Source organism: Leptodactylus fuscus, chromosome 3 (assembly GCF_031893055.1).
Source record: "Leptodactylus fuscus isolate aLepFus1 chromosome 3, aLepFus1.hap2, whole genome shotgun sequence".
Lineage (NCBI taxonomy): Eukaryota > Metazoa > Chordata > Amphibia > Anura > Leptodactylidae > Leptodactylus > Leptodactylus fuscus.
Window position 1 is genome coordinate 162,167,225 of NC_134267.1, and position 24,339 is coordinate 162,191,563.

Consider the following 24,339-nt stretch of genomic DNA (forward strand, 5'->3'; position numbering starts at 1 on the left):
CCTACACGTATTGGGTGTCGAAGTTGGACCTGTGGCTTGAACTTGCCCTATATGCCTTGGAGGTGCTGTCCTGTCCTGCCGCCAGCGTCCTATCTGAGAGGGTGTTCAGTGCAGCCGGTGGCATCATCACTGACAAGCGCACCCGTCTGTCAGCTGAGAGTGCCGACTGGCTCACTTTGATAAAAATGAACCACCACTGGATAGAGCCTTCATTTTGTGCCCACCTGTGTAAAGCACCCCAACATGAAACTCCATGTCTGTACTCAACCTCTCCAATTCCTCCGCATTCTCATACTCATCCACCATAAGCGTTGCACAATTCTGCTAATACTAGGCTCCCTCCACCCTGATTTCCTCCAACTCTGCTGGTTAGAGGCTCCCTCCACCCTGATTTCCACCAACTCTGCTGGTTAGAGGCTCCCTCCACCCTGCTTTCCCACAACTCTGCTGGTTAGAGGTTCCCTCCACCCTGCTTTCCCACAACTCTGCTGGTTAGAGGCTCCCTCCACCCTGCTTTCCCACAACTCTGCTGGTTAGAGGCTCCCTCCACCCTGATTTCCACCAACTCTGCTGGTTAGAGGCTCTCTCCACCCTGCTTTCCCACAACTCTGCTGGTTAGAGGCTCCCTCCACCCTGATTTCCACCAACTCTGCTGGTTAGAGGCTCCCTCCACCATGAATTGGTCCAAACTGGGCTGTTTAGAGGCTCCCTCCACCATGAATTTGCCCAAACTGGGCTGTTTAGAGGCTCACTCCACCATGAATTGGTCCAAACTGGGCTGTTTAGAGGCTTCCTCCACCATGAATTGGTCCAAACTGGGGTTTTTAGAGGCTCCCTCCACCATGAATTGGTCCAAACTGGGCTGGTTAGAGGCTCCCTCCACCATGAATTTGCCCAAACTGGGCTGTTTAGAGGCTCCCTCCACCATGAATTTGCCCAAACTGGGCTGTTTAGAGGCTCACTCCACCATGAATTGGTCCAAACTGGGGTTTTTAGAGGCTCCCTCCACCATGAATTGGTCCAAACTGGGCTGTTTAGAGGCTCCCTCCACCATGAATTGGTCCAAACTGGGGTTTTTAGAGGCTCCCTCCACCATGAATTGGTCCAAACTGGGCTGGTTAGAGGCTCCCTCCACCATGAATTTGCCCAAACTGGGCTGTTTAGAGGCTCCCTCCACCATGAATTTGCCCAAACTGGGCTGTTTAGAGGCTCCCTCCACCATGAATTGGTCCAAACTGGGGTTTTTAGAGGCTCCCTCCACCATGAATTGGTCCAAACTGGGCTGTTTATAGGCTCCCTCCACCATGAATTGGTCCAAACTGGGGTTTTTAGAGGCTCCCTCCACCATGAATTTGCCCAAACTGGGCTGTTTAGAGGCTCCATCCATCATGAATTGGTCCAAACTGGGGTTTTTAGAGGCTCCCTCCACCATGAATTGGTCCAAACTGGGGTTTTTAGAGGCTCCCTCCACCATGAATTGGTCCAAACTGGGGTTTTTAGAGGCTCCCTCCACCATGAATTTGCCCAAACTCTGCTGGTTAGAGGCTCAATCCACCCTGATTTTCAAAACAAATGTTGGTGCCAACCTCAACTTACTACAAGGGCCAAATTCACTGCTGGTGACAAGCTCTCCTCACTGCAAGTGCCAAATACACATGTTTCAAGGTGTTTTCCTACTGTCAGAGAGGTGGTATTGAGTGTGTAAAGTGTGTAGTTGTTAGGCTGTGATGTTGGGGTAATAGAGGGTCTTTGGTGTGTTAGATGCCCCCAGACATGCTTCCCCTGCTGTCCCAGTGTCATTCCAGAGGTGTTGGCATCATTTCCTGGGGTGTCATAGTGGACTTGGTGACCCTCCAGACACGGATTTGGGTTTCCCCCTTAATGAGTATCTGTTCCCCATAGACTATAATGGGGTTCGAAACCCGTTCGAACACACGAACATTGAGCGGCTGTTCGAATCGAATTTCGAACCTCGAACATTTTAGTGTTCGCTCATCTCTAATCATTTCCATGCCAGTACCTGCTCCAAGCCTGGTCGGAGCATAAATTTTGCCACTGCATCAGCTCCTGTTGTCGTGACTTCTGGCTAAAGTGTTGCTGAGGCTGGGTTCACACTTGAGGCGGTAAACACTCTATCTTCCTCCTATATCTATCCTGATGAAAGTGGAAAGGTGAAATTTTTAGGAACTGATGGCTACAAACTAACTACTTCTGCTTAATAGGTTCTACTGACAAAAATTTAAGGTGCAGAAGTTATTCATCAAATGTAAAGGGGGAAGGAAATGAACTTGGGAACAGTTGTTCCTAAGTACTTCCTAGGGTCACTATAGATGGGCATGCCTTCTTTGATGCTCCTTAGCTTGCAGGCTTCTCTAAGCAAGTCTACCTTGATTGGCTATACTGAAGTTCCTCTGCTACCTATCTGGCTGCCTGTGGGTCAACTGCCATACCCGATATGCCTTTTGGTAAACTTCACCTCTAGGATCTTCAAGATCTGTCACCTCTACAGTAGGTATGATTGGTGCCTCATGGACTGCCATTGATCTAGATCTTGAAACCTCCCCTAACAATTTTTTTTTCTTTTTATAAAGAGCTGAATGAATCTTTCAGTATCCCAAAGCTTGTGGTGGACTATTACAGAGATTTTCATAAATTTACCATTGATCTTATTTTTGCAAAAAAACTGATTTTTTTATGAGACATTTTTTCAACCTGCTTTATGTAAATATACCTTAAGGCCGTGGTCCCTATTGGCCGAAACGCTGCGACAAAACCCGGGGCATTTTACTGTTACTGCAAGTAGATGGAATTGTAGCAAATGGAAATCACAGCATGTCAATTATACCTTATGGAAGGGCTGGTGGTTGCCCTATAGGTATAATGGAGAAGAAAGTTTGTGGTGGAAACCTCGGCAGACTTTCTGTGAAAACTGCTGCAGGAATTTTTTATTTTTTTTTCTTGCAGTGCTTTTTTGCTGTAGTCCGCAAGGATTTATTCAGAAAACTGGAAACTGGTATGGTTTGACCCCTAAAATAAGGACAGTTCGGAGCTCCACTCCATCGTGTTGTTTCACTTGTCTTGCTGTAAGTTTTATCTGATTTCAGCAACAAGAAAAAAACAGTCAATAAAAGCATCATAAAATCCTGAGACTGACACTTATCTAAGAATAGTCTTATAAACATGAAACTATGCTTGTATAAGATTGCTGATACTGCAGAGAGTAGATCAGAAATGAAAGCAACAGTTCCAAATGCTCCTCCCTCCATATAACAAGGCAAAAAGAAATGTACACCTCTCCACTCAGGCAACAATCCTCGTACCATCGACATGAAATCTGCTCCAGGATCCCCCTACCTCCCCCTGGCTGGACTTATCTTATTCCTAGTTTTGCTTCAGTCTGTATTTTTTGCAGTCACATTTATTTACTTCAAAAACGAAATCAAACAGGTAATGCAGAATCTCTTCTCCTTCTGGAGCTCTTCAGACTGAAGCTTTTCTGACAGCTGGGAGTGACAACCTCTATATATATATATATATATATATATATATATATATATATATATACACACACACACACACACACACACATACTCTCTGTATATATACAGCCTATGATCACCTCTCCTCTTTACTCTCTTCTTACTCTGCTTTTGGGGGAAGGGAAATAAATTGTGTGATTTTGCTTCATGCACATTGGTTCGGATTTCTACTTTCTTCGTCCTTATAGTTTGTAATATCTGCTGTGTTGCAGAATCTGCTGGTCTTTGTAGTGCTCTGTAGCTGCTGTATACTGTAGGCTACAGTTGAAACCTCTGGCTAATTTCCAGAAAATTCAAGGTTTTCCTGCCTTTGTTTCTGGAAATGTTCCCAGTACACAGTTTCACTGTTCTCTAAGCTCAGGAGAATGTTTATTAACTTTTCTTACTCTGTGTGTATGCGATATGTTGAATTAATACATAAATGCAGAATTTGTCGTTTTACTCTTCCGGATTACACTTAACTTGCAGTACTAGTTAGTCACAGATAAAACACTCAACTTTTCTGTATCTGACAAACTCAGCTCAACTACATCTCTGGCTTATTTTCTCTTCCTGTCCCTTGCAGAAATACAATATCATGACTTTACAGTGATGCTCAATGGTGCGTTTTGTGGTCTTAGCATAAAAGGCATAGTGTGTAACCACATCCACTAACACTTTTTATGATATTTTGACCACACAATTGTGCAGTAATAACTTTGTGACCTTTTTTCAGTTCAGCAGCCTGCATCTCCAGTATTGTGCTGTTGTGTTATGTTTCTTTGCATGCACATCCATGCAGCAGAGTTGAATGTGCGCAGCTTGCTAGAGGCTACAGTAGGAATGTAGGTGTGTGAGTCTATAAACAAACACAGCCATTGCTATTTTACAAACTTATCTTCAGTTGCCTGGTTATATGAGAACTGATAAATTACAGATTTATTTAAATACAGATTTATTTCAGTTACCTTCCAGGACTGGGAAATGCATACCTGCCAAATGTATCCATTTTTAGGAAATGTGGCATCAACAGACCACAAAACAATAGTGTGATTTTACACAAATCTGCAAATAGGGACTATTTCCTTGCAAATTGTGGGTTGTTACTAGTTATAGTAGGGACAATATTTGCAATATCTAGTTTTTTGGGATTCAGTTGAAAGGTGTGCAAATGCATGTTCATGCATCATAACATACACATACACTTATATGGAGTGATGTTGGTCTTGAAAATCCAAGCTCTAAACCCTGACCTGTATATTATATAGCATTGTTATTGAGGTTAGTTATGTCAGCCTGGTTTTCTTCACCTAGATTCTCTTTCAAAAAAGACTTTATTCGGGCCCTGATTGTGTGGGCTGAACTTTTATACTGCCCATTGTCAAGTAATAAAACTCTTAAAAATCCAAGGCTTTTTTTTACAGAAGGTCTGCAAAGGTTTCCTCTTCTACTCCTATTATACCTATATCGAAAACACCAGCATTTCTGCAGGTATAAGTGACATGCTGTGATTTTCAAAAACATTAGTGTTTTTGAAAATGCAGTTTTTCTGTGTGGATTTTTTTTCTGCAATGTGTGGATGGGATTAGTCGGAATCTCATCCACTTTGCAGGTAATGTAAAACACAGCGTTTATGGCAGATTTTGCAGCGGGTTTTTGAGCCAGAGCCTGGAGTGGATTGGGGAGAGAAGTATACTTGTTTCCTTTATATTTCCCATTCCTGTTGTAGAAATTCTGCAACAAAAAAAGCTGCTTTTCTGCAACATGGGGCCTTGGCCAAAATGTTATCTTTTGTAAAGATTATAAGGAACAAAACAGTATAACTGGCTGCAGAGTGATAATGAAAAGTATACAAGGCAATGTTCTTGGACATGGATGGTGTTTACAGGTAGCGAGCCAGTTAACTAGATAAATAATTCCTGCAGATTGCGCAGTACCTTGACCTTAGTTCATACTAGTAGTTTAACCTGATAGCATGAAAACAAGATACAGAATTCAGCACACACTATCAAGTATATACTTTATGCCTCCTGGTTCTTCCTTATAGGTCTTGGAACCCACAGATACAATCAGTTTTATGAGAATGTTACTACATACTGCTTTTTTTAAAGAAATGTTCCTTAGGCTAATGCCCCATGGGGCATCCCACAGCAAAAAAGCGCTGCGGAAAAACTGCAGTGGCAACACATCGCGGTTCTTCTTGAAGTGCTTTAGACAAAACGTTTGCAGAGGTTTCCTCTGCGGACTTTCTGATTCAATTATACCAATGGGGAAACTGCTGGCGTTTCCATAGGTATACTTAATATGCTGCGATTTCTAAAACTGTGCCGGTTTTGGAAATCATGGCATGTCCACACCACGGTTTTTATCACAAAGTGGGTATTGGATTCGCTAGTATCCCATCCACTTTGCCCTGACTGTAAAACACGGCAATTTTTCCTGTGGCGCAAATCGTGGCATTTGCTCCACATGGGGCCCTGGCCTCAAGGAGGTTTTATAAAACCATACTAGCAATTTACTAATGTCATTTAGGAAAGACTACATATACAAATCTGACATATGTCATCTTGACAAAATTTACAAAACACATTTTCTGGTGCACAAGCCATGAAAAATTTTTTGTAGCACATGCTGGTTTTTGCTCAAAAAAAGCACAATTTAAGCATTTTGCAACATCCTGTGATGCACCTGAATTATTAACAGTACTGGTTTTAATAAGTCAGCCCCAATGTGTGAAGGTCTGCAGCTGAAAAACTGAATATGTGAATAGGAATACTATATCTGCACATCTGGCGATGAAAGACCAAGTGAACTGCCCTGTGTGAACTTGCCCTTAGTAATATGTTCCATAAGCCCTTTTGTTTAGGAAAGGACACATAGAGCAGCAGAATATGGAGGTGTTTGGTTTATGATGTAGCAGCATTGAAGCCATTAACACTATTTCACTATTTATTACTACATTAACAGCGAGTACAATCTGAATTAGCTGAAACCGAAACAATGAAAATTTTTGTTTTTATCCCAGCGCAGTACTTAACCTTGGGAGTGTCTGGATCTCATCCTGTTTTATTTTTTTAAACAAGGAAACTGAGCCCAGTCCAAGAATGAAAGATGTGAAATGACTTTTAGCTTGCAGGCAGCCACCGAGGTGGGATTAACAAGTGAGCTCATATAGAATATACAATGTGGTGGGCGCTACATATGACTCAGTTACTTTAGTGTGGCTTTTCAGCAATAACTTGAAAGCAGTCCCCCCCTCCCCCCATAGATTCCCAATACACTTTTAATTTACTGTATAACCCTAACCTAGGAGAATGTTCACATATGGTAGAATTGTGGCCTGGATTATATACTGCAACCCTGCAACAATGTGCAATACAATACAAGTGAATGAAGTTTCACCATATATCAGCACAGATTTTATGACATACTGCTGATGAAATCTACAAATGTAGCATCTGTTAACATGATGTGATTTGTGCCTGCAGTGTACCATAAGTCATAGGAGGAGCTGCCCATCAATTTATCATTTTTAGCCATTGCGTCCATTCTCCCCCTCATGCCTCCTCCACTTCTGTCTACCCCCCCAAAACATTGACAGTACAGTGCTATTGTAAATTATAGCGTTCCTTTTATGATTTGGTTATTTCAATTTATCGCCAATTGTTAGACGGGCCCTGCAATATAAATGCATGCAAAATCTGCCCAGTAAATTAAATGAACTGTCTACAAGTGCGAGTTACCCTCAAAAGCGGATTGTGCTAATGTGATCCGTTTGTCCTGTTAATAAAGTTCTTTTAGATCTTTGCAATATAAAGGGTGAAATCCATGGGACGGTCGAGGGCAAACAGATTTTGCAGTGGATAGAAGGACATGCCCGCAGAATAAAATTTCCACCATATCTGGATATACCTGAAAAGTGAGCCGGGACTTTTGAAGCATTCTTAGATTAATATAAAAAATTGCATAACCAGTGTAGTCAAAATACCAAAATTCCTTTTCACTGCCCTGAAGGAACTGTTATGGCATCTGTGTCATTGTGTTTTATTGTGCTGATGGTTACACGCTGTCGGCATAAATACTTACCATAGTCTTCACAAGGATATTTGCACTTGCTTATTTTACTAATCAAAAAGAGATAAGTGGTAATCAGATAGGTGGGATATTAACATACAGGCCTAATAATACCAAGTCCACCATTACTATCCCTCAAAAGTTGTAGCAAAATTCTTGATTTTCTGCCATCCTAATTGTGCTCCTGTGCTAAAGGAAACTTTTAGGTTGGGGTCCCACATTGCAAAAAACGCTGCATTTTACAGCAGCTGCAAAGTGAATGGGATTCTGACCAATCCCATCTACACATTGCAGAAAAATAACTGCAGCGAAAGTGCTGCAATTTCAAAAACACTCTAGTTTTTTGTAAATTGCAGCATATCAGTTATACTTACGTAAAAGCTGGGGGATTCCTTATAGGTATAGTAGAGGTAGAAAATACACTGGGGTCTTTTCCACAGCAATTTCGGCTACAGTTCGCTACTTGAGACCTTAGCCTTAGGAGCATTTCCTGGCCGCTATCAATACTTACATCTGTCACAAACAATGGAGGGATGTTTAACAACACCAGTGTGTGCTATGCCAGTCTTGACGCTCTCTGCGCTGGCATAGAGTGCACTTAATTCATGACAAGGTATAGTACTCATCATGAATTAGGCGCTTCTTCCAGGAGCCATGCATCTATCCCAGCTCCTTGCTGGCATGGATATTTACCTTCATTTACACCACAAAAATGATTCTGACATAGCTGATGTCCCAGTCGCACCCACATTGTAAAGACTCAGAGTGTGGTACTAAAACCCAATTAAAAAGCATTAAAAAGTCACAAACCATTCATCTGTGCCTTGTTACACCAAACATATGGTGCAAATTTCTTTGATTTTCAAAGCTACAGTTTTATTACATTTAGTTATTAAGTAAAAATTTTAAAAAATATAGCTTTAAAAGGTCATGAGCAAAAATAAAAAGGAGGCCATACCATAGACCAGCTTTCATCAATGGAGAAAACTGGAAAGAAAGGTCACAAAGCACAGAAAAATCATCCAAATCCTTTAGCTTATCAAATGTCTTATACATGGACTGGCGACATCCTTGAAAAAAGAACAGGGAGAGTGGAGGTCAGGAAAATATTTAGCCTTCTTGACAAGTCCAGTTCTTCCATTATCTCTAGTACCGATGCTATGAATAGGTAATAGCTAGTTCTATCTATAGCATAATCTATATTAAGCTCCATAACAGTAAAAAGTCACATTAAAGAGCAAACTTGTTACCTGGTGAGCTTTATCAGGAAGTAGACTTTGTATGAAAGTTGTAGAACAGCTTAGGTCAAAGATTGTCATTCTAGCGTTCAAGGAAATTGACTAAAACTAATACTCAGTCAATGTACTTTGAATCTGGGAATTCCTATTGAGGAAAAAAAGACGTTATTGCTATTTTTATCTTTATGGTAGAACAAAAATAAATTCCCATGAGACAACCTCTAGCAATGAGGGAAACTGTCTTAAGTTTTACAATAAAGATAGACGTAGACAAGGAAACATCCGGATACCTTTGACAATAGACAAAAGCTCCTGCACTTAGTTTGTCACTGCTGGAAATTACATTTTGGGTTGTTTTCCAGGAACATTATTATTATTATCTCCTGGCTGACTAGTTTTCCTACATATGTCAGTGCTAGTTACATACTTAAGTTCATATTTTCAATAATGAGACACAAAACTACATCATATTATCAGAAAACCACAGTGTCGAATACCAAACTTATGCAAGGAGTACATGGAACTGAAGGGGGCCTTTTCTGTTGCTGGTTGTTACAACCATAATCCACACCATAAAGTCACCTGTGCTACAAGTCTTGCAGGGAGTCTGTCAGCAAAGAAAAAAATGCAATTCAATCAGGTCCAATACCTTATAATGCCCAATGCCATGATCACAGTTGTATATTTGATTTTGGCCTCATTTTTCAAAAAAATATGTTTTTGTCCGTATGCTAATAAACTCAAAGTGTATCAGGGACATGGTCGAGCATCACAAGCAGGGCTGCTTCTACTTGCAATACCCGGCCCAGCAACACTGACATAATTGCAGCCGGCCAGACACCAAATCTGGAGCTGGCTGTTGCGTGCTGTTTGTGGCATCTTACACCTGGAAGAACCCAGTGTGAAGCTGCTCTCTTATTCTTCTGGGTGCAGGATGACATTAGTCATGTATGTGCAGTCCACAGTGCAATATAACAGCGGGGACTCTTGTAACTATGTCACTATTGCTGGGCAGGGTATTGAGAGTAGATGCAATTCTGCGAGTGATGTCCAGCCATGGAAATCTGGAAAATGAAGCCATCATTCTCAAAACTGAATATAGGATTGTGATCATGGCACTGGACACTATTATGTACTGGGCCTGGTTACATGACGATTTTCTGGTAAAAAATTTTTCTTTTTTTTTTCTTTTGTAACGGAGTATAATATCAACTATTGAAAGTAACAAGTCAGTGATTACCGAAATTCTGATGAAATTTGTGGGTTTTTCTAATGCAGTGCACTTCCTTGTCAGTCCTGATGAAATGTCTAGCCTATTATGATTCATTCTGTGCTAGGTTTACTTCAGGTTTATTCCCAGAGGTCTGAATAGCCTGACTGTGCAATATCTTACAAATTAAATGAGGGTACTCTAGTTTCTTCCCACACCACAAAGATATACTGATAGGGAATGTAGATTGTGAGCCCTAAATGGGACAGTGATTGATAACATCTGTAAAGCGCCGTGGAATATGATGGTGCTATATAAGGGTATGTTCATACAGAGTATTTTGCAGGCAGATTTTAAAGCGGAATCCGCCTCAAAATTCGTCTGGAAAAATGTCTCCCATTCATTTCAATGAGAGTCCCTTGCTTGTTTTCCTGCTAGCGATCTTTTTCAGCATCATGCCCTATCTTCCCGCAGCTCGAGACTCACTCCTGATTAGACCAATCATTCGGACCTGCATTGCATTGGCATCCCAGTTGCGGCTAGCTGTGCGGAAAAGTCACACGGCGGAAAATGGTTTCCACCATATGAACTTACCCTAAGAAAGCTAAATAAATAAATGAAAAAATAAAAAATGTAATTAAAAAATCCCATGTCATATCCTTCTTTTCAGATAGGTATGTCCGATGCTGATGAATTAGAAAGTATTTAGTTACTTCCTGCTTCCCTACAATGGAACTGCTATAGATTAGTGTGAAAAAAATCTGTCAGTCTGACATCATCAGGAAGGACAAATCACCATTTACTGGTTACCACATAATACCAGGATCAGCACCGTCTGGGGGACAAAGAAATGAGTCACATGGCAGTTATGTCGAACATAGTTGCTCTCACTCTCCTTTAGCGAAACTAAAGGCAGTGAAGGATTTGGGTAGAAGGCACATGATAAAGGTGTGCAGACCTAAGGCAGCGTATGCATGAAGCTACACAGGAAAGATATAAGAATCCTTTTAAAGGGGCTCTATCAGCAAAATCATGCTGATAGAGCCCCACATATTCATGAATAGCTTTTAAAAAGGCTATTCAGGCACCGTAAATGTTATATTAAACTACCCCCCAGTTTTAAAATAATACCCTAAAAAAGAATGTGATCTACTTACGCATCGTGCACGCTGGGCGGGCATTCAGGGTGCGCCGTCTTCTTCATCCACACCTCTTCTTCTTCCGATTTCCTCCGGTCCCGTCCTCCTCCGGCACTCGCGAACTGACATTGATATAAAAAAATAGCCTGGGCGCCTGCGCAGTAGCCGTAGTAGAAGCCACATGCTACTGCGCATGCACCTAGGCCATTTTTTTTATATCAGTGTCAGTTCGCGAGCGCCGGAGGAGGACGGGACCCGAGGACATTGGAGGAAGAAGAGGCGTGGATGAAGAAGAAGACACAGCCTGAATGCCCGCCCAGCGTGCACGATGCGTAAGTAGAGCACATTCTTTTTTAGGGTATTATTTTAAAACTGGGGGGTAGTTTAATATAACTTTTACGGTGCCTGAATAGCGTTTTTAAAGGCTATTCAAGCATATGTGGGGCTCTATCAGCATGATTTTGCTGATAGAGCCCCTTCAAAGCCGGGGCCCCACATGGCGTAAATTCCGCTGAAAAAAATTGGTGTTTTACAGTCCCTGCAAAGTGGATGGAATTCCAGCAAATCCTATCCACACATTGCCACGGACATTCTGCGATTTCTAAAACTGTTGCGGAAACCTCTGCGCACTCTCTGTAAAATGCTCTGCGGGAAAAAACAAAATGGGCTTTTTTTTTTTTTTAAATGTAGATTGTGAGCCCCACATATGGATCACAATGTACATTTTTTTCCCTATCAGTATGTCTTTGTACAATGGGAGGAAACCCACACAAACACGGGGAGAACATACAAACTCCTTTCAGATGTTATCCTCGGCAGGATGCGAATCCAGGACTCCAGCACTGCAAGGCTGCAGTGCTAACCACTGAGCCACCGTGTTGCCCCCCGCAGGGCTTTTTTGCCTGCTGTGTGGGGCCTTAGCCTGACATAGAGTTGTTGGATGTTAGTAAGAATAATATTAACTGCATTACTATAGCTAGAATATCTATATATCATTAACATATCCTACAAGACCTCACAGTGACTATATCCAGTTACATCCGTCTATTGTCCTAGTGACCCTTAGAATTCTACTTTGTTATGTTAAACACCCACATATAAGAAGACAATTTTCCCATCAGACACTGGATTGCCTGGAAGAACCCCAAGTTTATCTGATAGTAACTAACTTCATCCAGATGTGCTCCGAGTTTTATTTCATGTCCAGTTAAAAAAGTGATTCAGCAAAGTAACAATGAGCAGATTGTAAAAGAACATCTTAATGTTGCTCTCAGATTTGCAGGCTGAGAATATGTATATACTTTTGTTATAAACCCTTGTGCATGAGGGCCACTATTGAACCTTTTAAGTGCACTCTATGCCAGCGCAGAGAGCGTCAAGACTGGCATAGCACACACTGGTGTTGTTAAACATCCCTCCATTGTTTGTGACAGATGTAAGTATTGATAGCGGCCAGGAAATGCTCCTAAGGCTAAGGTCTCAAGTAGCGAACTGTAGCCGAAATTGCTGTGGAAAAGACCCCAGTGTATTTTCTACCTCTACTATACCTATAAGGAATCCCCCAGCTTTTACGTAAGTATAACTGATATGCTGCAATTTACAAAAAACTAGAGTGTTTTTGAAATTGCAGCACTTTCGCTGCAGTTATTTTTCTGCAATGTGTAGATGGGATTGGTCAGAATCCCATTCACTTTGCAGCTGCTGTAAAATGCAGCGTTTTTTGCAATGTGGGACCCCAACCTAAAAGTTTCCTTTAGCACAGGAGCACAATTAGGATGGCAGAAAATCAAGAATTTTGCTACAACTTTTGAGGGATAGTAATGGTGGACTTGGTATTATTAGGCCTGTATGTTAATATCCCACCTATCTGATTACCACTTATCTCTTTTTGATTAGTAAAATAAGCAAGTGCAAATATCCTTGTGAAGACTATGGTAAGTATTTATGCCGACAGCGTGTAACCATCAGCACAATAAAACACAATGACACAGATGCCATAACAGTTCCTTCAGGGCAGTGAAAAGGAATTTTGGTATTTTGACTACACTGGTTATGCAATTTTTTATATTAATCTAAGAATGCTTCAAAAGTCCCGGCTCACTTTTCAGGTATATCCAGATATGGTGGAAATTTTATTCTGCGGGCATGTCCTTCTATCCACTGCAAAATCTGTTTGCCCTCGACCGTCCCATGGATTTCACCCTTTATATTGCAAAGATCTAAAAGAACTTTATTAACAGGACAAACGGATCACATTAGCACAATCCGCTTTTGAGGGTAACTCGCACTTGTAGACAGTTCATTTAATTTACTGGGCAGATTTTGCATGCATTTATATTGCAGGGCCCGTCTAACAATTGGCGATAAATTGAAATAACCAAATCATAAAAGGAACGCTATAATTTACAATAGCACTGTACTGTCAATGTTTTGGGGGGGTAGACAGAAGTGGAGGAGGCATGAGGGGGAGAATGGACGCAATGGCTAAAAATGATAAATTGATGGGCAGCTCCTCCTATGACTTATGGTACACTGCAGGCACAAATCACATCATGTTAACAGATGCTACATTTGTAGATTTCATCAGCAGTATGTCATAAAATCTGTGCTGATATATGGTGAAACTTCATTCACTTGTATTGTATTGCACATTGTTGCAGGGTTGCAGTATATAATCCAGGCCACAATTCTACCATATGTGAACATTTCTGCACCTCTTTTACTGGACTTCTATTTCATCCTTCCTTTCCATAGACTTCTATCCACATATATAACCTGGTAATTCAGTGAACTGATAGTCTGCCTTGGCCTCCCAAGATGGATTCAGCAGAGATTTTAGGAAAAGGAGAAGTGGAGCCTCTTTCTCTGATAAGATGTAGTACAGTGTTTCTTATATTTGTCTGTACTATTGATTTATGTAAAATATTTTGAAAAGTTAGTGACCATTTAAATAATCTGTACAGTGCTAAAAAATTTGAAGGAGAAGAAGCAGACAGTGAAGATTAGCTTTTAATCCAAGTGTATGGGCCCTATAAGGCTGAGTTCAGACTAAGTTTTTTGGTCCAGAATTTGAGGTGGAGGCCGCCAGTCACGGCATCCGCCTGAAGAATGAGCATTCGCTTCTTTTTTCCCGGAGCTGGAACAGACCGCTCATGGACAAAAGAAATGACCGGCTCCCACTGATTTCAACGGGAGTCATTTTTTTGGTCAGGATTTTGAGGCGGATTCTGCCTCAAAATCCTGACCTAGAAACTCCATGTGAACTCAACCTAAAAGGTTCAATAGTGGCCCTCATGCACAAGGGTTTATAACAAAAGTATATACATATTCTCAGCCTATGGAAAGTCTATGGAAAGGAAGGATGAAATAGAAGTCCAGTAAAAGAGGTGCAGAAAGACACACATAGACATGGTGTTTCAACTAATCACTTATCAATAGTTTTCTTTCTATCAATAGTGCTCAGTACTTTTCTATAATGTCCTCCATGCTGCTTCTATGTGAGATAAGAAACAGAATCTCCTGTTTTCTCTTTGTGTCTAGGGGGACATCACATCAGCTAGTGCACACTCACTGCTTCTGGCAAAATTAAGAAGGATACACTGGGGAAGGGGGCTTTTCATATGAAACACTGTATTTAGTTTTTGATGTATTTGTTGTTACATTGCAACCTCCTTACACTCAGAAGAATGAACCTCCTTTAATCCATTTTTTCTAGATGAATGAGAACTACATCAGAAACAACATTGCCTGTTTAATGGGAGATGACCTCAGTTATGTAGATCCACCAGCAAATACCAATAAGGTTGAGAGCACAAATGAACCATGTAGAGAAGTGAGGAAACAAGTCCAGCGAATTATCAGAATGGTAAAATATTCTAGAATTATTGTACATTTACATTTCCTCTAAGCTGTGGCCCATGTCATAGTGGAGAAGTGAGTGTAACTTTTTTCATTATTGCCATATTTTATTAATTTCTTGTGTTGTTCCTTTTAGATATTGGAGGAAAGGTATGGACATGAGATAACATCTTTGATAAAAGGTATCATTTTTTTTCACCATCTTTTTTAAAATTTCAACCTAGTACTTTTTCTTGGGGAATTACTGATATGGTTATATCTGAAAAGTGCGCTAATAGATGTGTTTATTAGACCTTTTTATTCCTGCAAACCCAGGTGCCCATAATGTCTACTGCATGAGGTTATATGATGGGAAAGTTTTGGAGAGAATCCTTTAGACCTCATAGGTTGGATAGTTAGTAATTTCCAGACAAGTTAGAACATTTGTTCTGCTCTTTCACTACAAGATCAGATCTGCCAGTATAGATGCAAACTAGACGTTTCCTGCTTTATGGCTGCTTTGTTGTCCCAGACAGCATGTTAGTCATATAAAAGCAGGATAACACCATTTACTCATCGGAAACTGTCAGACTGTGGTCCCACTATGTATTTATTACACCCCTTATTTCTGTATAATATTCACATTGCTGTAAGCAGAATCAGTGTTGTATTCAGAAGAAATGACCAAAGTGCAAACCTTCACTGTTTGCACAATATGTTTAGCTATGCTTATGACATATTAAGAGGTAAATCAATATTCCATGTCACCCTGTGACCGGCCTCTTCAGCTAGTTTCATTTGTGCTCAGGTCAGTTCTTAGTAATGTCTTAAAAACAGTTAGTTTCTAAGCTATAGTTTTCTACATAAGTGAATAGAATATGGCGTACAAGGTTCAAGACAATATAATATTAGATTTTGATGTGTTTGTAGAAAAACAGTTACCTATGGAGTTATTTTATTTTAGCTAATAACATGTCCAAACCATATGTATTTTCATGCAGTGCAATAGAAACACTATGGATGGTATACTTTGACTTCTTATCTCGTGATAGTGGCAACCATAGGCTGTCTATACACTTAAAGGGTTTGTCTGGGTATTTAAATTTACCTTAATTTCATGACGTAGAGGTTGTTCCACCCCCTCCCTCCTCTTCTAATGCCTCAAGTGCTATAGTGGCTAGCTGACCCCCATTAGCAGAGGTATGAAATTAGTAGAGGATGGAGGGGTCAAGCAACCTGAGGGGTGGGGGCTAGTACTGATCACGTGACCTGGGGTTCATCAGGAAGTATCTGCTGGATGAATTAAGGTAAATGTAAATCCATGAACAATCCCTTTAATACCTTTGCAAAAAGTAAAGAAAAAGGTTGCAGATTACAAGGTTGCAATACAAAGATGAAGTATATGTTGTGTCTTTTGTTCATTCATAGAGACGTACTTTTGACTTGCATCTTTTATACCCTCCACCACATAAGCTTTCCTTACATGTAGAGTAGGATGAAATTATTCTATATTACTGGACACCTCTTTTGCTCCTCGCACAGACCAGACTACATAGACTACGCTCTGAATTTCCCATATTACTATATTCACGAGGGACTGTCACCAGAATATACCATACCACCCTACTACCTGCTGGAACTACCTGCTACAAGCTGTATTGAATCAGCACTGCTGATATTAGAGTTTTAGCAAATAAAGGCTTTGCAGATGATCACACAGTTGCATGGCTTGTTACAAAACACATCTCTGATAACCATATGGTAAAGAGCTGTGCATATGAGTGTCCATGACATATGCAGATTTATATCCAATAGAAGTTTCAATCAAATGTCTGCAAGCAGAGATTGTTAAGCCAGGAAAAACGGAAACAGCAGGAAACAGTGAAAAAGTGAATTTGTTCCTAGAGCCACATAATGGAACGTAGCTCCCTATAGATTAATACCTGGGTTCAAAGAAACCTATGGCACAATCTGGGAATAGTGGTCAAGTTAGTATAACTCCTCCAGGAGGAAGAGGTTCCCATCCATAGTTTCGAGGTTTTTGCCTATTATCAATGCAGACTAGAGTACTGGCTGGCTATGTGAGAGATCTAGATGTGGGTCAAAGCCAGACATATCACCACCTGTCGCTCCAGAAGTAGATTAAAGTGTTATGATAATGTATTGTATGCAACATTTCTGGTTATTATATTTTCTAAATATAGTCTCTTTTTTATCCAGAAAAAGTTTCAGAAATTCTACCAGTCTCTGTGGCTGAGAAACAAATCTACAATGGCCCAATGATTGCTGCCCATGTCTCTGGGAACAATAAGATACCCATGACTATAACAGGTATGATGGAAGATTTACATAATATATCTATATAATATAAATGTATGATGATTAATACTTCTAATACAAAATTATCAACAGTCTAACATATGATCATGGTAAATATGTATAATATAATGCACTATGTATAAAATTGGTGGTGAGGGGAATGTATAAAATGCCAATGTTCTGGTGGTGAAAAGTCAAATTTTCGGTGCATGTGACATCTGCAAAAAAAAAATTAGAATTTTCAACAGAATTATTAAATTATTTTCCGGCCTTAATAAATTGCAATCAAGCAATTAATTGACTTGATTACAAATATACAATAGTTTTATCAACCCTACCCATATGCAAAGCTATACCCATGGAGTATTTCGCTCCTGGTGGTCATATGTAACTCCATTTTATGTGACATTGTACCTTAGAAGGGGTAATGTCTCTCATTGGGGAGAGACTAGTACAGGGACTTATTAGACCATGCAAACCCTACTAAGAATTCTGGGGAGCCCCCTTCCAATTGGTGGCATTAGGGGACCATTCCTCTTCTTCACCAGTGAGGTCTTGTTTACATATTTCTTATTCGGTAGGTTGGCAGTAAAATATAGGGTAAACCACATTTGGCCAGCAGGCCAAACTACCACATACACGACAGAATAGTTATAAAAATATATAAATTTTATTTAGAAAAGTACATAAATAATAATAATAGATTGGAGGTAAACAATGCATCAGCTATGGATGCAATGACATACAACTAGGCTTTCATAAGGAAATATGCTTTGCATTTATAGTCAATACAATATTCAGTGAAAAGAGTTCCTCACCACATAAGAATGGGCATCATTAGCTATATACAGATGGATGAAGATCCAAATCATTAGCACTTCTTACTAGAGGGCCAATACATTTATATTTGATATTGTAGACAAAAGAAAACATATGAGCAACATTGAGCTTTTACCTGTAAGTATGTCATGCATCAGAACGCATGCAAAGCATATTTCCTTATGAAAGCCTAGTTGTATGTCATTGCATCCATAGCTGATGCATTGTTTACCTCCAATCTATTATTATTATTTATGTACTTTTCTAAATAAAATTTATATATTTTTATAACTATTCTGTCGTGTATGTGGTAGTTTGGCCTGCTGGCCAAATGTGGTTTATTCAATAGTACTACCCAGCATTGCCCTATATTTTTTGTGCTAAGTAAAATATAGGGATTTTTAATCCAGATTATTTGCAAGGTTGCCTCATTTTTATTTTAGATACGCTAAAGTAATCAAAAATAGTTGCAAACCAGTACATATCCTTTGGTTACCCAACTAGTCATCTGTTTGTGAAATTGTATCTCTATGCTTACTTTAGACTATCCATGTATGAACTATAGCCAATATATAATAAAAATATATAAAATTAAAATACAATCCTTACATGTAGAGTACAGCTGGTTGGTATAATTCCAGATAACCTGGTTTGACTGGGTTGAACTGACCTAATTCTTCTTAAGAAGTAAATTAATCTCAGCAAATTCTTCTACTCGGTGACTCATTGAGTTCAAACAGTGAAAGCAAATCCAGTAACCTAAGTAGGACATGTGAAGAGAACTATATAGAATAACTATACGGATATAGCAATATATAAAGGGAGTCTACTACCACCAAAATATTCTCTACACTACTTAGCTAGTTTATAATGAACATATCTTTTTTGTGTCCAAGTGAAATCTTGCTTTTAAGACAATCAACTTTTAATGTCAGTGCAAACAAGGCTTGTTGGTCTTTGCTCGCCGCACATTGAGATGGCATATTTTGACAGATGCAGCAACACCTTGGAGAAATGAACAGCTAATCTGCTAGGCTGACTAGATGTTATGGCTGAGGCCACGCGTATCAAAAAAGCACTGCGAGAAAAAACGCAATGCATCACAATTCTTCCCTCTGAGCTTTCCTCTGTTGCCTTTCTGCTTCATTTATGCCTATAGGGGAAGCTTCCATAGTTATAAAAGACATGCTGCGGTTTCCAAAACCGCAACATTTTTTACCACAAAGTGGGGATGAGATTCACTAGAATCCCTTCCACTTTGCTTTGACTGTAATTAAGTATTCAAAGGCTTATGATTCTACAGCTAAACTTAAAGAGGACCTTTCATGGATTTGGGCACATGTGGTGTTATACCGCTGGAAAGCCATGCTGAATTCAGCGCACTGTCAGCTTTCCCAATCTGTGCCGCGGGTGAAGAGCCATCGGTACCGGTACCGTAGCTCTTCACAGTCAGAAGGGCGTTTCTGACAGTCTGTCAGGGATGTCCTTCTGCACAGCAACGCCAATAGCGCTGTACTGAGGAGCGGGGAGGAACGCCCCCTCCCTCTGCTCACAGGAGGGTCTGAAGCTATAAGTGGATTTAGTAGAAGGGAAATGTATATGTGCTTCCTATAAATTTCCCATTCCTTTTGAAGTCTCTCTTGGCTTTGGCTGCAACATGGGGCTTTAACCTCAAAGATATACTGTAACCCAAGACCTTTATATAGATGGGCTATCCTTATAGGCCATCAGTATAAAAGTCCCGGAATACCCTTTTAAGGCCTGATCATGTACAGCCAGCTTAGAGGAGCCCTGCATGTCCAGCTCACTGTATAAGCAACAATCTAATAGTTAAAATATAGCTACCATATAATATACAAATCTCTGTTTTATCATTGCCTTCATGCCTGTAATACTTCAAGGTTTTCCTTACATTGTTGCATCAATGTTTGAGAAGTATTACAATCATTAACACATATGTCCCTTTTTCTTAACAGATTCAGCAAATAGGCATTACAGTGGGAACAAAATAACTGAATGGTCTAATAATACCCTGCCAGATATGAACGGCATCAAAGTGCAGAATGGAGAACTGGTTATTACAAAAAGCGGCTTTTATTACATCTATGCTCAGACATATTTCCGTCACAACGATAATGAAGGGAAAGTAAAACAACTAGTGCAACACATATATAAAAAGACAGACTACCGAGATGCCATAGAATTAATGAAAAATGTCAAGACTACTTGTTGGTCTATAAGTGCAGAATATGAACTTCATTCCATTTACCAAGGCGGGGTGTTCAAACTAAATGAAAATGATCGCTTATTTGTTACTGTAAGTCATAAAAACTTACTTGATATGGAAGGCAAAGCAACCTTTTTTGGGGCATTCCTAGTATTCTGAAAGACTACTGAAGAAACTAACTTTGCAAAAGTATCAAGAGAATTAAGATGCAAGTTCCTATTTGTACAGCGTGACATCCTGAATGCATTGCATCTCACTGACATGATGCTTCTATGGGGTGGTCCACAAAAAGCCCAAAATCTGTTTACTTTGTGTGGTTTGCACAGGATACGGACTTACCCATTATAGAAGATGCTGGAGATGGTTTCATCCAACAGCTATATGAAAGCTGTGACCATCTTATTATTTTCAGGAACAGCTTCTGCATGTTGGATATTCCATATTGGCATCTTCAGCTAGAGTATTGTCTGGGAATTAGTTTGAGGTGACCCCACAGATAAGTCACACACTGTTAGGTCTGGTGACCATGGAGGCCACAACCCTTTGCTCGTGGTACATTCTTCCCTGAATGCTTCGTGAATTTGGCACAGAGATATGCGCTATGTATGGCAAGGTAACTTGAAAGAAACAATTCTCATGCTTGTCATCAGTTGTGCATAGAATGTCTTGAAGATGTCCATGTACATGGTTGTGTTCACATATTCATCCATTTTTATCATAGAATATTAAGTCCACAATTCGTGTACTTATAGCCAAACACCAAGCACCGATTTTTGGATAATAAAGGGTGCAGCTTGCATGAATTTTTTGTGTGCCTGTAACCCACCAAGTCATAGCAGTCATATTAGATAGCCTCATGTAATATACTGCATGATTCCCCTCCTTTACTGTTGTGTAGCTACTACTCAGGAAGGCTTCAGGTGAAGACATTTCAGCACACAACATCTGCAGAGGTGCATTTACTGGGATCATTTTGGTGTCAATTTTTGGGCTGTTCACATTCCTTTCCTGAATATCTAAAACAGCAATTGGAGGTTATTTTTTTGGCTACGGATTCTGTGTTACACCATTTTTGCACCATAGCAGATTTATTTTTGCTGGAATGGAAATGTTCAGGAATTGACCAGCAAAACAGTCCTGTGTTTTCTAGAATCTGTGCACATGTAACTCACTACCATCACAACTCATCAAATACAAAATGTTGGAGAGACTCACAGATAACACTTCTACCCTCCATAAAAACTACCACTCGACTGGCAGGGAAGGACATGAAGGACTTTATTCATTTCTTAAACTGTTCTGGCAAAATAAAGGCTGAGATTTGATTTGTTGCTATAACCAACATGACAGTCATCCTAAAAGACAGTTTTGACGAATTAAGGAGATTATCCTGTACAAACCACACAAAGGAAACAGGGCTCTTTTCTTTGTGGCTCTCATATGTATAGCAAGCACACTGTATGTGAAAGCACAGATACACGAACCTAATGTTTATAGTCAAGAAAACATTTAGACCCCTACAATACTTTTTTGATTTAAAGGCCAATGAGAAGTCCTATTTGACCAGGCACTTGCTCTTCAAACCTCCTATCGCTGCCTTAAAGGAACACTAAACCTGAAAATGAATGTTTGGAGTAAAGAGAAGATTAACTTGCTCGCACTGTCTGTTAGTCTGTTGGATTTCCTGTGAAACGTTATAGTAGAAATCCTACAGAGAACACAGTTGTAAAATCCTCCTAATTGCTTTCTGTAAGAGAATGGCTCAGTCAGGGGAGCAGTAGGGGGAGGCTCCCGCTGCAGCCATTAGTCTTATTGCCAAGCATAGGATTGTGAGAAGGAGGAGGGGAGAAATGGCTAATCTTCTAAGGGTCCATTCACACGTAGGAAAATGGTGTGGAATTTCAACGGTGGAAAAAAAGCCTCCCATTGACTTCAATGCTAGCAGAAAAAGGAACCCATTGAAGTCAATGGGAGGCTTTTTCAGCGCTGAAATTCCACACCAAATTCCTCACCATTTTCCCCCGTGTGAATGGACCCTAAGACAGAAGCAGAATTATAAATATATTTCACTGTGAATTCAATTGGTGGGTGAATAAAAGCAATAGATTATAGGGAATTCCTATTTCTGATGTATTCTTTTAGTTTAGTGTTCCTTTAAGTTCAGTAACTGCACCAAATTACAAATCACTTCAAAATATTTTATGTTATAGTATACTACTTGTATATGGTTAATACTCCTTGAAGGATAATATGTTGGTCATTGAATGCTATGGAATTCATCCAAACTATTTTGGCTCTTGGTTCTATTGATAACACTACAATATTTCCAAGCATTTTGTCTCAGCATTCTAGCACCTAAAACAAGACACAGCAGATGTATAAAATGTAGCCTATATGTCAGTAACACTTCATGAAGTACGTTTTGAGGCAATAGGACAACCTACTAAGGTTTCAGGTTGTCCAGTTCACATTATATTGCCAATAGTATGAAGGATCTGAATTTAATTGTTCTCTAATGAAAAATGAACTTGCAAACAAGTTGGGGTTACAAAAAAATGGACACCCCCATTAATTGATAGGTTGTTTAGTAACTTTAGAAACAGCTGACCATGTAAAGACTCAAATTATTACAATGTCAGTAAGGCCCCTGGCAGACGACCCTGGATTGGGTCAGTGTGCTATTTGTGTATTTCACAGAGAGTACACTTGCCCATTCTTATCTATGGGTCCTTACATGTGACCGTGATTTTCACGGTCCTGTGTGCAGGCCGACAGTCCAGGCCGCCTTAGATAGGACAGGTCCTATTGGAAAGGAGACGCTGAAGCACAGCCTGTGCAGGGGCGACACACGGAAACATCCCCGTGTGCACCATGTGCAGCTCATGCTTTTAATTCGTGGCTGGTCGTTTGCAGCACGATCGGTCGTCTGCAACCAGCCTAAGAGTCAGATGTGGCAATTCTCCATCCCAAGGCTTGTGAATATTACTGTACCATACTGTGACTCCGTATATCCTTTTAGTGGTTGAAATCCACCAGAATGTGTATGGCGCTTAGCTACATCTTAAAGTAAAATATTTCTATAGAAATGATAATAAACTGCTTATGTTAAGCATAAACATTTGAAGACACAACATGAATGTAGATAATGTATAGTTTTGTACAGTTTTCTAAGATTCTCAAATTTAAAACATAATCTTTGATCAAATGGAAGGAAATTTTTTTGTATTTCATTAATAGTTTAAAAATATTCATGTGTATTAATATGTCGTATTAAAAGATTTGCCAATAATAGGCCTACCAATAAGGGAAAAACCACTAAAGGGAAAATCTTTATAAATTGTAAGAATAATGACAGTAACAATCCTTTTTGTATAATATAATGAGTAACTTTCTTATATCCGTATTTTCTAATGCTGTCTAATGAACTGGAACCGTACACCGGCTATATCATGTTAAATGTATAGAAAATGACATACACATCCCTATGGATATCATTTTTTTCTTAGAATTAACATACATTGTATAATATTATCATGCATTTGTGATCTTCTGCTCACTACCATTTTAACAAATGGATTTTGTATGTTCAGTTTATTTTTTTACATAAATAAAAACAGAAAAAATACATTTGTTTTTTTTACTACTGAAATAATTTTTTGCAGTAACAGTTCAGTAATATGTAAGATGCAAAGTCAAATGAAAGGCCATGCTTATTTGTGGGAAGATTTCAGCAAAATCCACTTTAGTTATTGCATATTTTGCCGCAGATTTCAGCTAAAATCCACAACATATATGACATGCTGCAGTTTTGAAATTAAAAAAGTTTTTTCATTCCTCCTTGAGACATAATTTTTTTTTTGTAGGGGGTGGGGCAGAAAAAAATGGTTGGAGGTATTTATCATATTTAGCCTATAGAGAATTATGCTTTAAAAATCACCATAACTAGAACATGCAGGGT

At 39.6% G+C, this 24,339-nt stretch overlaps 1 protein-coding gene across 1 annotated transcript; it reads left to right on the forward strand.

Annotated features, from left to right (window-relative positions):
- Positions 1–3,314: 3,314 nt before the first annotated feature.
- On the forward strand, positions 3,315–23,964 carry TNFSF10 (TNF superfamily member 10). The gene is made up of 5 exons (XM_075268675.1): positions 3,315–3,447; positions 14,895–15,044; positions 15,174–15,219; positions 17,237–17,347; positions 20,131–23,964. The coding sequence occupies exons 1-5, from the start codon at positions 3,328–3,330 to the stop codon at positions 20,538–20,540; spliced, it is 837 nt and encodes a 278-aa protein (XP_075124776.1). The 5' UTR covers positions 3,315–3,327; the 3' UTR covers positions 20,541–23,964.
- The last annotated feature ends 375 nt before the right edge of the window (positions 23,965–24,339 follow it).